We start from the raw sequence: 14,762 nt of genomic DNA, 5'->3' as shown, positions 1-14,762 counted from the left end.
CAAGATTCCATTATCCCTTTTTCGATACAGCCAGGCCAAGTAATAAACAAGAGGGAGTGAATAGTTTGGGAAATCAGCCTCACACGGGGGCACAGTGGGATCTTTCCTAGCTGAGGCTGAGGCTTGTTTGAAAATACAGCACAGTTCAGAAGAAAACTTGGAAAGGGGTTATCTGAGGAATGGATGGACAGCTGCTGGCTAGTCCCAATGGAAGTATGCCTAGAAGGCTCCAGATCTGATAGTTAACAGTTCTGCTGCCAAATGTGCAGACAGGCTCCCAGAACAAAAGTCACCAATAGCAAACTCTGGGAGCTGGAGAGGAAGAAAACGGATGCTTGTCTCCCTTTGTGTCATTCTTCTGGTGTGGAAGAACAGCGATGCTGGCGGACAGTGGAGACCGATGCAGATGGGATGGAATAGGAGAGATGGGTAGGACAGCTTTGCGCTTACGGAGGAGTTTGATAAACAGGAGTGACGAGTGTACACTAGCAGCTTACACACACACACACACACACACTCACTCACTCAGGCATTCCCCAAATCCAAAAAACTTCCTTTAAAACCACAGAATATATAAACAGCTGACCGTCGGAAGGCTGCCGGAAAGCTCAAGTATCTAGCAGGTGGGGACTTGTTTTCCAAGAGCTAGTTCAATAGGACAGACTGAGAATTGTGATCTCACTGGGGTGTGAACACCAGAATTCAAGGAGCAGATGGTGTGATTTAGTGGAAAGGCCATTGGACCAGGAGTCAGAGGCTTCGGATAGCATCCCAGCTTCTCTCTCAGCTACAAAATGCAAAGGAAAAAAAAAAAAAAAAAAAAAAAAAACCTCTCCTTATCTAACTTTTTAAATTGTTGTAAGGTCCAATAAAGATAATATCTGTGAAGGTTCTTTGAAAATTCAAAAAGATACATTTTTTTTCAACACATCCTTTGATGGCATTTTCTATGAGCCAATCGTTGATCTGCATGCTTTAAAAATATTAACCCAAAATGACCCTATGAGGTTGGTTAGTACAATTTTTTTAATTCTAGTTTTATTGAGATATAATTAACATATAGCACTGCATAAGTTTAAGGTGTACAACATAATGACTTGACTTACATACATCATGAAACGATTACCACAGTAAGTTTAATGCATATCCATCATTTCATATAGATACAAACTTTTTATAAATAGGAAAAAAATATTTTTCCTTGTGACGAGATTCTTAGGATTTACTCTCTTAATAATGTTCATATATAACATACAGCAGTGTTAATTATATTTATCATATTGTGCATTACATCCCTAGTACTTATTTATGTTATAACTGGCAGTTTCTGAGGTTGGTACTATTCTCATCCCCATTTTAGAGAGAGGAAACAGGCACAGAGAAAGCGTGACCTTCACCCAAGGTAACACAGCTAGCACGCAGCAGAGCAAGGATTTGGTCCCAGACACTCTGGCTCCAGAGTTTATGCTCTTAACCACTAGACTGTGTTATTGTACACAGCTTCTAAGAGTATGTATTCTTTTACTCATATTAAAAAACCAACAATAATAATACCCAAGCCTGTATAGTTCTCCACATTTTACCAAAAGGCTTTTCAAGTTCATTACCTTATGTAATCCTCACAATAACCCTATGAGGTTGTTATTATTCTATTCCTTTGTATAGATGAGGAAATTGTGGCTTGGATATCTCTTGACAGTAGGACATGTGTTTCATATTATTTTTCCAGTAATGCAGAGAGCTGTGGAGTGCCCAAACCATTCATATCCACCTGTCCAACCCCTTCCATCTATGGACGTGGACTTTTAAAATAGAAGAACCCAACCAATAACAGAACACAAAGAAAATAATTTGACTGAACACCCTTCCAGTTAAAAAGTATCTTTGGAAGAATATCACAGTACATCCCGATGTGAATTATTTCATAACATCCTCTCCATTTTGACAGCTAGCGGAGAGCAGGCTCTAGCCTGCACACAGCATAATTTGAAAATTAAAAGGTCATAAGATAGGTTCTGAGCATAAGACACGCAAGAAGGCAAGGCTGAGCTGAGATTCTGAAAATGGGGTTGGAAAACCCATGCTGTGGTTGAACTCGGGGCTTCCAGGTGCATAGAGCCCCAGGGGAAACATAGTTGCAGAGACCAAGCAACACTTCGGCCAAAGACACGCAGGGAAGGGTCTCCTGGGATGTTCTTCCCCTTTGGATTTCCAATGTCTACTTCATGGTACCGCCCATGAGGCACTAGCATGGCATGGTTTATGTCTCTGAAGAGCTGAGCCCTTATCCCTGTGAAGACGGTAGCCCTCACTGCGCATGGTACTGGGGAATACGTGCACAACAGGAATCCCTGCCACAATGTGAGGAGGGGCAGGAGGAGAAGGGGTGAGGGGGAGCCAGCAGCAGGGGAGGAAACTCTCGATGGTTATGTTAAAAAGGATTTGTTCCACTGTCAAAACCAGAAAGCTCTCCCCAAGAGCCAGCTATAAGGAAGGAAGCCTGAAATGACAGAGACCGGGGTGGGATGTATTGAGGAGGCCCTTTGGAAAAGAGGCTGCAATAAAAGAGAGAGCATCAGGCAAAAGGCAGGTGTAGCTGTAAAAATCCACCTCTGGATGATGATGGCCAGCAATGCCTGGCAGCTGAACAGAAACTGGGCTCTAGTGTTTCTGCTGGGTCCTAGTCAAAAGAGATCCCAAAGCCATGCTGACTCTCTAGGGCAAGGACAGTCCTTTAAATCTTGCCCATCACTGGCTCTCCCCAGCGACTGGGAGAGGGCTCAATGACTACCAAACTCCTGAAAACTGTATGAGCCACACTTTGTCCACTCACCTGCCCACTCCCTTTTCTGCGTCCCACCCTGTCTGTCCCCAGTGACATCAACCTCTTCTCTACCCTGGAGCTGGGGACCCCAGGCCAAGGCGGCATCAGCTTCCACTCAGGTTTAGGCTGTTGAGTACTCAAACAAAGACATATTTGGACCCTCCTACAGAGAGAGAGGGGACTGTTTATGGGCCCAGAGGGAGCTGGCCCTAATCTGCTGCACACCAAATGACGACAACAATGTTAAGAATGAAAATATGGTTTGGGGGGATAGTCCCCAGGAGCCCAACATTTTGGTATTTAAAGGAACTTTAATGAGCTTAAGAGGCTAATCTGGAGTTCAGGAGGGGGTGTTTTGTTTTGTTTTGTTTTGAAAAATCCTTTTAAAAGTTCCTGAGGCTTGATAGGGAGGAGGCAAGAGAATTGTGAGTCAAGGAGTGGCTACCGTGTAACTGAAGGGGCCAGATGGAACTAGGAGAGAGGCCGCTCCAAAGATCCCTTCTCACTGCAGCAGCAGACACTGGTGCTCGAGAGACAAGGGATGGTTCTTTCCAGGTTGGAGAAGTGTGACACCCACAGCAGCAGCAAAACAAGTTGAGAGCGAGTACACACTATCAGGGTGCTAGCCAGGCTTCTCACCAAACGACTCCTCGTTCTGGTTTACTGGTGACAACGTCAGACTCAGGCACTTCTCCGACCCACTGAAAAACATAACCCAGCATCCATGAAGGTGCCAGGCACACTCAGAAAGATGTTCAGGGGCCCCAGTTGGTCAACCAAAGAGTGTGGTCATGGGATCATGCAAACCTGAGCGTAATGCCCCTCACCAGGTATTGTAGCTGAGCCCTGCTCCACAACTGGGTAGATCATTATGTTGTGTATCTAAAAGATGAATTTGTTTCCTCCAAGTGAGAAAAATTAGAAGAGGACTAACAGTCCATAAACTTGGCATGGGGGAAAAATGAGGCAGTTGATGAGATGGTGTTAAGTAATATCATGTGCTTGCAAGAGTCAAGTTAGTAGAATTCCACAGGACATAGGGGAGTGAGGGGGAGGCAGAATGGGATGGGGCTAGATGTGAAGTCAGATATGGCATGTGGCCCATTCCTAGCACTGCTGGATGTCAAAGATCTTTTTTTATATGAAGAGTTTAACTGGCTCCATCAGACAAGGTAGTCCAATCCACAGTGGCCAGATACCTACCAGGGTTTGTCCATTATAGGGTAATGATGATAAAATACAAATCTATCAGGGTAGAAAGCCACTGGAGGCCTAGAGAGTCAGAAAAGCCAGACATATTTACTGTTATCCAAAAATAGGATCCCCCAACTGGAATCTTGAAAGGCTAGAAGAGACCAAACTCTTTCATGTGACTTCAGTTAAGGACTAGGAGAAGCACAGTCCATTTTGTATTTTTAGTTGTTATGACATTATGGTGCAATAATGGGGAATCTGGCAAGGGTTCCATTAAATTCTAGCGAACCCGAGCATGGCAGCCAGGTGACAAGCTCTACAGATGATCTGGTTGCCTTGGTTCGCAACTGAAAAGTACAGCACGGAAGTAGGTTTTAAAAATCCTCTTTTAACTGCCCAGATGGGGCTATTTGCAATGGGACCAAGTCTACCAGAAGGTAGGAAACCAATGTTGGGCCACAGTTTTATTCCTCTGATAATGTCTTCGCTAATACTTCACTGTTTCTGCTGCATTCCAATTGCATCTGCTGTCTAATGCCAAAAGAAACTTAATCCCTATCCTAAGTCTCATTTTATTTATTTTCAGTAGTGTGAAAACAAACATGCAGCAAGATTATAGTGTTTACACCTCCTTTTTAGCTGATATAGCTCTAATCCTCCTGCTAATTAATGCCAGGGCCACAGCTATTTTATTAATTTCATCTTGGTTAAAAATATAGAGACAGATAATTGTGCTTGACTAAAATAACAATTTGACATTTGGAAGGTGTTTGCTTCATTTCAGCAAGACAGTTGGCTGGGTTTCATTTAATATACGACAAAGAGACACAAAGCTGCAGCTGACATTGGTCAATGATAACATAACTAATTCTAATTGTGATAAATTGACTAAACTGTCCCACATTGCACTAGTCAAGGAGACGAAGGAGAAAATGTAAATCGTGAGGCGTACCAAGTTTTTCTGTGGGTTCCAGAAAACAGGCACAAAGGAGAAAAGGGCCTCTTTTCTCCAGAACCTTTTCTACATTTTGTTCCTAAAATTACCAACTTCCCCAAACTGAATCTGAAAAGGCTGCTGGCAACGCTGATCTACACATTGCTAAGAAACTTTCAGAAAAACATACAGGGCATTCATTCCTAGGGGGAAGCCTCAGGCATGCTGGAAACTGGACAGGACTCTCCCACATAGGACCCTTTCTGCTTCTGTGCAGGGTGGGGTGAGGGGCGGCACTGCCCACCCCATACAGCCCCCAATCCTCCATACCCCACCCTGCAAGCGGCTTACCAAGAACTCCCATCTGAAGATATGGGCATTTAAATTTCCATGTTAGAAAGGTATAAACAAAAAAATTGCAAAGCATTAAAGTAAAGCTAAGATTTCATAGTTAAGGCGGAAATTACTTTTAAACCTTTCTATGGTGGATGTGATTGCACTTTTTCCCCCATAGTTCATTTCCCAGTATTGTACAACTATATTTAACAATCAAATTAACGTGATTCAATATGGGTTACTTCGATCTTGATATAAAGCAACAATGACATTTTGTATATCAATTTACTCTAAGAAGCTTTAATAAATTCCCGGCAATATAATGAGTATTTTAAATCCTTGTCTATTTTCTCACTTCGGAACAGTAGGACCCAAATAATTTCTTTGACCATAAAAATTAATTAGCTGATAATTTAATGAATGGAATCGTTCTCATTAGAGAAACAGTACCTACTCATTAATTCCAAAAAACCTTCCCAGAATTAAAAAACAACAATAAAGAGGGCTCTCTAAAATTAGTAACAGTATTTTAGGTCACACAAAAGTTATAAATAAGAAAAATGAAACTAAAAAGCAAGACAAACAATGAACCATCAGAAAAGCTCTTGTCACTGAAATCTGAACAGCAAAAGCAACTCCTTAGCCAGGTGGATGACAAAATCCCAGAACTCTACAATATGTAAAACTGGATTGGATAAATAACTTTTTTAATGTGCTCCATTTACGTTAAGGATCAAAAGAATCCCACAAGTCTACTCTGAAAGGCAATGTTCATATCTAATCCCCAGAATACTATTAATATCCACTCCTGCTCTCTAATTCTATTTCAACATTTTAAGTCTGAGATTCAGAAAGTCCTACACTACCAAACGTAAAATAGATAGCTAGTGGGAAGCAACCGCATAGCACAGGGAGATCAGCTCTGTGCTTTGTGACCACGTAGAGGGGTGGGATAGGGAGGGTGGGAGGGAGGGAGATGCAAGAGGGAAGAGATATGGGAACATATGTATATGTATAATTGATTCACTTTGTTATAAAGCAGAAACTAACACACCATTGTAAAGCAATTATACTCCAATAAAGGTGTTAAAAAAAAAAAAAAAAGAAGAAAGTCCTACCTATGGACCAATACATATAAAAAGAGAAAACACCTCTGAACAAGGAGTGTTTCCAATCACCCTCTAAATAAAAAAAGAGATAAGTCAGCCTGCACAAACACAGCCACAGCCCATGGACGGTGCTTATCCCAAGCTAAGCCCCCCTGCAATTTAATGCAGACATCAATTTATTACCTAGCTGTGTTTGATTTTTATATTCCTTAATTTTATTATGCCAGGAGTGAGGCCAACAAAAGATAGAGTAAAAATCTAACAACTGCCTCTGTAATTTCATCTGTGGGCTTCTTTTATGAGGAACTGATGCCCAATTTTGATCTCCAACTAATGTCACAGTAATAAAACCAAACTAACCCTCCTCCCTACACACACAGGCTACACTACCTTGATAAAATGCAGTATTAGTTCATTACTGATCCTAAAAGAAATCATTACCTCAGCCATTTTCTCCTTGGGGCTGCCAATCAGCAGGTCGAAAGAAAAATACAGAGAAAGCTCTAAGTGAGGGATATGTACTTTGGTTCACTGGAGTCCCTTTCTTCAGAAAAACTGGTCTGCTCCAAAAGAAAGGGGAGAAAACATGGACTGGCCCTCTGAGAGAAGGTTTCCCAAGGCCTGCACTTTGCTGTCATGTGGGGAGTTATGATGTTATAAGAGCAGCCCTGATGACAGCAGTACTATCCCACACTGCTCCTAGGATGTCCAGAACAATCTAAGGGGTAATGATAAACTTCATATGTGAGGGGAGAGGGCCCCGTCTGACACACAGAGCTGCCAGGCACATGAAAGAAACAATATAAACTTGATTTAAATGTGGGATCCCTTCCAGAAGGCTTAATTATCTATTGTATTACCACATTCCTGTTATTCAGCAGCCTCTTCTTTCTCCAACTTAAGTCCAACTACAGTATATGTTTGGAACAAATTCAGGGAAAACTCCAAACTAACCAGATCCTAGAGGACTCAGTTAAATAGGGAACAACAGTTATGTAAGTAGAAGTTCCCCAGGCTGGAAAATACTTTGGTTGTCTGCTAACTTTCGGGAACGCTGAAGACAGCTGAGTCCAACGTTTAAACACCCACACCTATAGCATCCTGATGTTTTATGTGACATGATGCCCCTTCATCAATTCTGTGCATGTACCATCCCACCGAACTAGTTATTTTTCTTTGACGGCACATCACGAACAATAAAGGTCGCCTCCAGTTCTTAATTTCTGGACATTCATAAATCAGTTTTCTGCACTCCAGCCTTAAATGCTTATTTGTTTTGGATGCTGAGGAGATAAATTATTCCTAAGAGTGTCACAGTGTATGAGACAAATATTTAACAAAATACCCTGAAGTCTTCAAATGAATGGCTGTACGTCTAAGACGTCACTGTCAATTCAATTCTTTAAAATTAGACAAATATGGTGTTTGACATCAAGAAGGTGTAACAACTAGTTGATAGAGTAGAATTTTCACTTTTTAACTGGCTGCCTGACACCATGAATAGGCAGCTAATAATTCAAATGCAACAGTGCTCAATGGTCAGAAATGCACATACAAATGGCTAACATAAATAGGATAAGCCCACTTTGTTAATATCATGTTTATGAACTTCACTGAAGACTATACATTAGCTACATGTTCTTTTATTTTGATGTGTAAAAATAGCATTTGAACTCCATGAATTTTGGAGACAAGGGCACTGCCTGAATATTCATTTTCGATGAACTGTTCCATAATTTACCACCACCATTGTCCTATCACTTTAACTTCCATCTTAATTTCCTTTCCACTTGCCTTGGCTGGGCCTCAAATTTTTAAAAAGATCCAAAGAAAAAAAGCAAAAATTGTTTTTACAAATGTATTTGTTAAAGAGGAAATGTGCTCTCTGTGACTGTTTCATGACTATTATCTAAAATTGAATTGCATCCTCCTGGAGGATAAACTTCTGGTCATTCCAGACAGCTTCTATTCAATACTTAGTCCTGCGGTCTCAGTAGAGGTTTTCAAGAAATACTCAATAGTTAGGATAATATAGATGGAAAAAGTGCTAGGCTATAATATAAGTCTCCTGAAGGCAGGCTCCGAGACTTTTTCTCAGTATCCTCCTATCCCCTAGCCTAGTGCCTTGCCTGTAGAAGCTCAAAGAGCTTGTTGAATAAAGGAATTTGTCTTGAGCCTAATTTTAAAACAAACAAACAAACAAACCACCCTTTCTTCTCTTATAGCAACTACCACGCAGATGAATGCCATTAAGATTATTAAATATTTTACAGCCCTGCTTGGTTAAAGAAGAACGGGATTGGGATGGGGAACAGAGGAGAGAAAAACGGAATAAAATTAATCTGAAAAAACAGTGGAGGCTCTGGGCACAGACAAGTGCTGATAGTGAACTAAAGAGACAAGCAACTCCATTTTGGCCATCTGTGCTTCCAAAATATATGTTAAAATCAAAATTAAAAACCCTCACTGTAGCATCAACACCTCTCCAAACAATGTAGCTCACACTACTCTGTAAAATCTTCTTGGTTCTGGCCAACAGCTGGCAAGTTGATCCCTGCAATTTTCCCTTTGCAGAAATAGCTTTGTGCGGGGAGAACTGACCCTAGTGGGCTAATAAGCCCAAACCGCTCCAAACCTGGGAGGCTGAAATGGAGGGGACATTGTTGTGTTAAGTACTTTACAACAACTGTTTCTTCTCCTCTTGACACAGCCTGACTTCCTTAAAGAAGATTTGACTGGCCAGACAGCTGTGTTGACCCTTAAGCCTTCTTTGATTCGTGATTTTTTTTTTCACAAACAATAGAAATTCACCACCCAAATCCTTTCCTAAGCTCCCATACTTTTGAATTTGCTAGTGTTGTGCCTGAAGGATGTGGACATTTCGGTAATCTATAAGCACAAAGATAAAGATTGGGACTACACAATCCCAAAACCTTCAGATGAAAAGCAACAGGGGAAAAAAAAAATAGAAAAAAAAAGAGCAATCAACCAGAAGCTTTATCTAAAGGTGGTACTTGAAGTTGTGTGCACAAAATCTGCTTAATTACCTAAAAACAGCACTTTTCGCTCAGACACTAGAGTACTAAACAATCAAGAACAGATATAACCACATCTTCTTTTTTTAAAAAATTGAAACCGTAATCACCACTTTGGGTAATGGTGATGCATTTTCACTTCTTTATATATTTCTGTATTGCCCAACTCATCCAAAATCAAACACCTATTTTTTTGTGTGCTGAGAAATGTAAAGTTATCTTTTCAAAACAAAACGAAACGCCCAGTACTCTATCCACATGGGGGTAAAATTCAAGCTTGCTATAGCAAAGGCGCGTGAGCAGCAGGAAGAATTTTTTTGTGTGTGGTCACTGCATCTGATTGCTTTGTCAGTCTGTAGGAAACCTCAGAGCCCAGGCAAATCAGAAAAGAAGATATTTCTGTTCTCTCTCAGAGCTTTTTGTTACATTGAGACTTCTCCTGGACACCTCCTTTCATGATGTGTTTTTAATAACATGATAGGAACTGCTTTTCAGGAACACTAACCCTCCCTTGATTATCCTCATATAGTGCTGTCCCTTTCATTCACCAGTGACAAATGCAGAATTTTCCTGCCCGTGCCCCGAGGGCACGCCGTCACTTATCCAGTCCTCGGGTACAAAAACAGAGGCCCCCGTTCCAGCCACGTTTCTTTGCTTCAATACCCCGCACAGCTCGGTGAAGTCAGTGTCCCTGTTATTGAGCTATTTTGACCAGGAAAGGCAGTCCCCCCCCCCCCAAGCCTACCTCCGCTTAGGTCTACTAAGCAACTCCGGGCCTGCCTGGCCGGAACCAGGAAATCCTTCAAACTCCCACTCCCCAGCCTCATCCAGGCTTTAGACATTATGGAGATCTAGAATCGAAATAACCCACTTTCTTAAATACCTGTCTCCTAGTTCTCCTCAAAACATACCAGAACGTTCGCGTCGACGGGAGGGAACTGAACCTGCGGCGTGGCAGAAACGCATATCCAGATGGGAATTAAGGAGGAGGTGGAGGATGGAGGGCCTGGCCTAACTGCTCCCATGGCCCGAGGGTTTTGCAGACAACGGGGAAGGGGCTGGGGAGAGTACAGTGAGAGAAAAAGCAAAAGGGGTGTGCGCTGCCGCGGAGCTCAGAGAGGCAGCAGCGGTGTTTCCGAGCCCAATCTGTCGGGGACCCCAGTGGACAAAGCCAAGCGAGGTAGGAGCACAGGGGACCCAAGCTATGGAATCAAGACCACCTCAGCTCTGCGCATAAGCGCGTGGGTGGCGCAGACAGGTGGGTAAGGTGGAGGGGGAGCCGGCGAGCAGAGGTGGGCCCCTGGTCGCCCCCAAGGGCACCCCCGTGAAGCAGGGAGGAGAGAAACAAGATTGATGGGGTGGGAGTACCCACAAAGGAGTGTCCTCGGGGAATGGCCAGGTCGGGAAAACTGGGCGAGCAGACCACAGCGGGAGCCATCCCTTGCGCTTCTGCGGGGCCTGGGCCGTGGCTGCGTGCACCGGCGCAGTCCTCTGCCGCCCTGGGGAGCGTAGAGGGTGCGGGTGAATGGGCACCTGCGCATCTGGGCACTCGGGTGCATCTTGCTCCTTCCAGAAGCATATGAGGGGGTAAAGAAGGACAAAGTCTCCCTCGCCCGCTGATCCAGTGTGTGGGACGCGCTCCGAGGCGCGGGCACTTACTTCTCGTAGTCATACTTGCAGTAGAGCTTCTTGTCCCGGTAGAAGCAGGTGGTCTCCAGGGGCTCTTTGCAGGAGGTACACTGCACGCACTGCTCATGCCAGAAGCTGTCGTTGAGCCGCAGCAAAAACCTGTCCGAGATGACCCGTTGACAGCCCTCGCAGACAGACTTGGGGCTCACCGCTCTGCCTACAGCAGCAACAGACGTCCGCCCGTGAGCCGAGCCGGCCCAGCATCCCGGCCAAACCCGGCCCGGACCAGCTACGGATCACTCCACACCCACCGATTTACCCCCGCGTCCTCCCACCCTGGGAAGCCCCCTGCTAAACATCCAAGCTGCGATTTGGAGAGCAGAGCAAAATCAAACCAAATGGCATTTCTAATAAACAGGGACTATGTGGGAAGGTTTCAGTTCTACCAGGGGAGGGGGTAGAAATCAATAAGTGGCCTTTAATTATCAAACCTACCCTGGTATGCGCGCAAACGTGCGCACATCCTGTAAAATAGGCCTGCAAATAAACGTGTGCTCCCAAGTTTATCACGTAATCACTAAATCACTCACTATGCTTGTCTCTATTGTCTATTATTAAAACTGTGAGTGTGTAAAAAGAATTTTCTACTTTGTTGTTTGGTTTGGTCTTTTGCTAAAACGCAATTCTGTTCTATTTTTTGAAGGAAAACTTTACATTTTCTTTGCTTCCTAAAAAGTCCCGTGCGTGCAGAAAAATACTGTTCTCGCCCTAGGCAAACTAAGTATTGTTCAAACCAATGAACCCCAAACTGCTGGCTGGAGCGCAAATTACAGATGGGTTTTTTCATAATTAAGAAGCATCAAAATGGAGGGAAGGGAGAAAAAAAAAAATGGAAAGAAGCAGGACTCGGAGACGCCGCGGAGTGTCCGACCAGGATTCCGGGAATCAGGCGAGCTCAGCAGCCACGCGTGAGGGCGAAACCGCACCCAAACCGACTCAGCGCGAAAGGGACTCCTCTCTGTCCCAACCCTTGCACTTGAGTCAGTTTTGTCCCTTTAGTTTGCGGGTGCGGGGGGAGGGCGGCTCTTTTTTTTTTTTTTTTTTGAGGGTGGTGGGATGCTCAGCCACCTTTGTCGCTTTGTCGGCACGTTTCACAGCTATTTAAAGAAGGCCTATTCCCCCGGGTAACCGTACCTTTGCGCGTGGTGTCCCAAAGGGCCTGACCCTTCCCAGTTTCCCTGCTACTCGGTCGCCTTCCCCTTAGGAGACGCAGCCAGGCTCAGGAGCGGGGCCGGTCACCTTGGGGCTCAGGCAGGGAGGACTAGAAGTAGCGAGGTCTTTAAAATATTCCCTATTCTTTCTGCCCTTTCTCGGCGTCTAGGGCCACGACCCGGGCGCAGAGAGCGGACGTGGGCCGGGCAGGGAAGTACCGGGCGAGCCGCGACGCCCGCTGAACGCAAGAAGTTCGAGCGCGCCCTGCGCCAGGTCTGGGCCAGCTCTGACGCCCTGGATCTTCCGAGGCTGTATGGAGTCGGTAAGTTTCCGAAAGGGAGGTTGAAAAGGGGGAACGCGGTGCACGCGATTTCGTTTCATCTGGGGAGTTGGGGGGGATTCCTCCCCCAGTCTGGTTTCGCTAGCCGAACAAGCTCATGCTCCGCCTCCGCCCCGCTCTAGCGGTTCCGAGTTAGGGAAAGAGGCAAGAGGTTTAACTGACAAAACGAAAACCCCTCCCGCTAAAAAAAAAATTAAAACACCCATTCACCAAACTTGAAAAGCATCGAGGGCGGGGTGCGGGGTGGAGGGTGGGAATCCCTGGCCTCAGCTCGGTTAGACCCGCGTGTGGGTCGAGGCCCTGGGCTCGCCGCTCCTCCGTGGTCGCTGCGAAGAGATTGGGGAGACCCGGGAGGGAGGGCGACACGCCGGACCCGAGATCCGGCTCCAGTTAATTAAAGCCGAGGCAAGGGCCCTGCCGCGCGGGCTAATCCCCGCGCTGCGCTGCCCACCGGCCCGGAAAAGCCTCTCCGCGGTGCTTGAGGCTGAGATTGGGGCTGGAGTTGGTTGGAGGCGAGAAGCCGCCTCGAACTTGGGTGCTCCGTGACTGGGGTTTGTGTGCTCGTCCCTAAGCCTCGGAGAAGACGGCGGCATTTATGAGACGTCGATCAGCTCTGTGATTAAAAATCCAGTCCTGGGTATTTTTAAATCATTTGCCACTCAAACGCCTGCAAGCAATCTCGCCCGCCCCTCGCGGCTCTGGGGAGTTCGGTGCCCGATGCGTGAGGCCTGGGGTGGCTTGTCGGTTAAGGGTAGGAAGGACCCACAGAGACTGACGGCTAGACAGGGAGTGGGCTCAACTGAGTGCATGAAGCGGGCCGCTGGCTCCCCTATTGCCGACTGGGTCCAAGCAAGCTGGGCTCCAGAGCTGGGGCCTGGCGGAAAGACGGTGCGCCCAGGCGCATGGCCTGAATACTCACCCAGCAGCGAGGAGAAGGAGGCCGACGTCTCAATGGCGCTTTGGAAGTTCTCCTCCATCTTCAGGCCGTCCAGCATGTTCGGGCCGGGCCGGGAGGACCTGTAGAGAAGAGGAGACGACGCTTTAGGCGTCTGTGCCCTCTGGGACGCGGAGCCCGAAGCCGCCGCACTCTTGGGAAAAGACGGAGGGAGTGTCCAGGGTGACCAGAATGAGCTGGGAGGGTAGAGTCCAGCCAAGAGAAATGTGGGGTGGGAGGAGAGAAACGAGTCACAGCGAACTGCTCTGACTGATCTGATTTCACTCGAAGTCAACGCGTTAAGTACTTAGGCCTCCGCCCCCCAACTGCGTTTCTCCTTCCCCTGCCCCCCAACCCCCTCCACCCGGTCCCCAGCCCAGGTTTCCCATCCCGAGTCCGACTCCGCCCCAACCTATACTAGTGGGGGCCCGAGGGACGCCTCTGCGGGAACCCAACTACTGGGGTAAGATGGAGATTAAAAAGAGTCGGTGTTTTCCCTCGCGGGGCCCGGCCCAGGCACGCGGAACTACGAGGTCTATAGCCCGTGCCCAGACCGGCCGCGTTGCGTCCCTCACCTGCCCCGGCTGAGGAGGGGCAGAGTAAGCGACCCGGAGAGCGTCCTGCCAGCTCCCGGACTCAGGGCACTGGGATCTGCTGGGGGCGCGCAGGAGCGGGCGTGCTGGGCGCGCGGGGAGGTCCTCCCGCCGGTCGGCCGGTGCCGGGAATGTCTGCAGGAGCAAAGAAGTCGCCTCGGGGAGGAGCCGCGGCTGGCCCTGCTCACTCTTGGATGCATTTCAAATCAACTTTCAGAAACACGCCCGCCCGAGCTGGAGCCTAGGAACAGGCAGCCTTCCTTACCTGATGGGTGAGCTCGCTCCCGGTGGCAGGAGCCGAATGAAGTTGCCGAGCGCCGCGGGAAGCTTCGGCCGGGGGAGGCGTAGGCCCTCGAGGCTGCAGCCAGAGCGGCCGCCCCCGGCTCCGGCGCGCCCGGGAGGGAGCCGGAGCGAGCGCCGGCCCCTGGCTCCGCTCGTCGGCGCGCCCGGGCCGGGCCGGGACGTGGCCGCGGGCGGCCGGCCTTCTCGGGACGTCCTGCACGCCCGCGTCGCTCCTCGGGAGGAGGGGAGGGCCCGATGCTTCTCCCAGGCTAGAGGGAAGGCGGAGGCCCACGGTCCTGGGTGGGAGTCGGGCCCTGCTTGGCTGGGGCGGATCCGGTCG

At 47.1% G+C, this 14,762-nt stretch overlaps 1 protein-coding gene across 1 annotated transcript in view; it reads right to left on the bottom strand.

The window, feature by feature from the left end:
* The window catches only part of LMX1A (LIM homeobox transcription factor 1 alpha), a 148,132-nt gene extending 134,524 nt beyond the window's left edge, over positions 1 to 13,608 (bottom strand). The window contains exons 1-2 of the mRNA XM_061185785.1: positions 13,533 to 13,608; positions 11,092 to 11,278 (exon numbers count right to left, since the gene is read on the bottom strand). Coding sequence (XP_061041768.1) covers positions 11,092 to 11,278; positions 13,533 to 13,608 — 263 coding nt within the window. The remainder of the gene's footprint in view (positions 1 to 11,091; positions 11,279 to 13,532) is intronic.
* Between the last annotated feature and the right edge of the window lie 1,154 nt (positions 13,609 to 14,762).

This window comes from Eubalaena glacialis, chromosome 3, assembly GCF_028564815.1.
Source record: "Eubalaena glacialis isolate mEubGla1 chromosome 3, mEubGla1.1.hap2.+ XY, whole genome shotgun sequence".
Taxonomy (NCBI): Eukaryota; Metazoa; Chordata; class Mammalia; order Artiodactyla; family Balaenidae; genus Eubalaena; species Eubalaena glacialis.
Note: the sequence above shows the minus strand (reverse complement) of the source record. Positions and strands in the feature narration are given on the sequence as shown.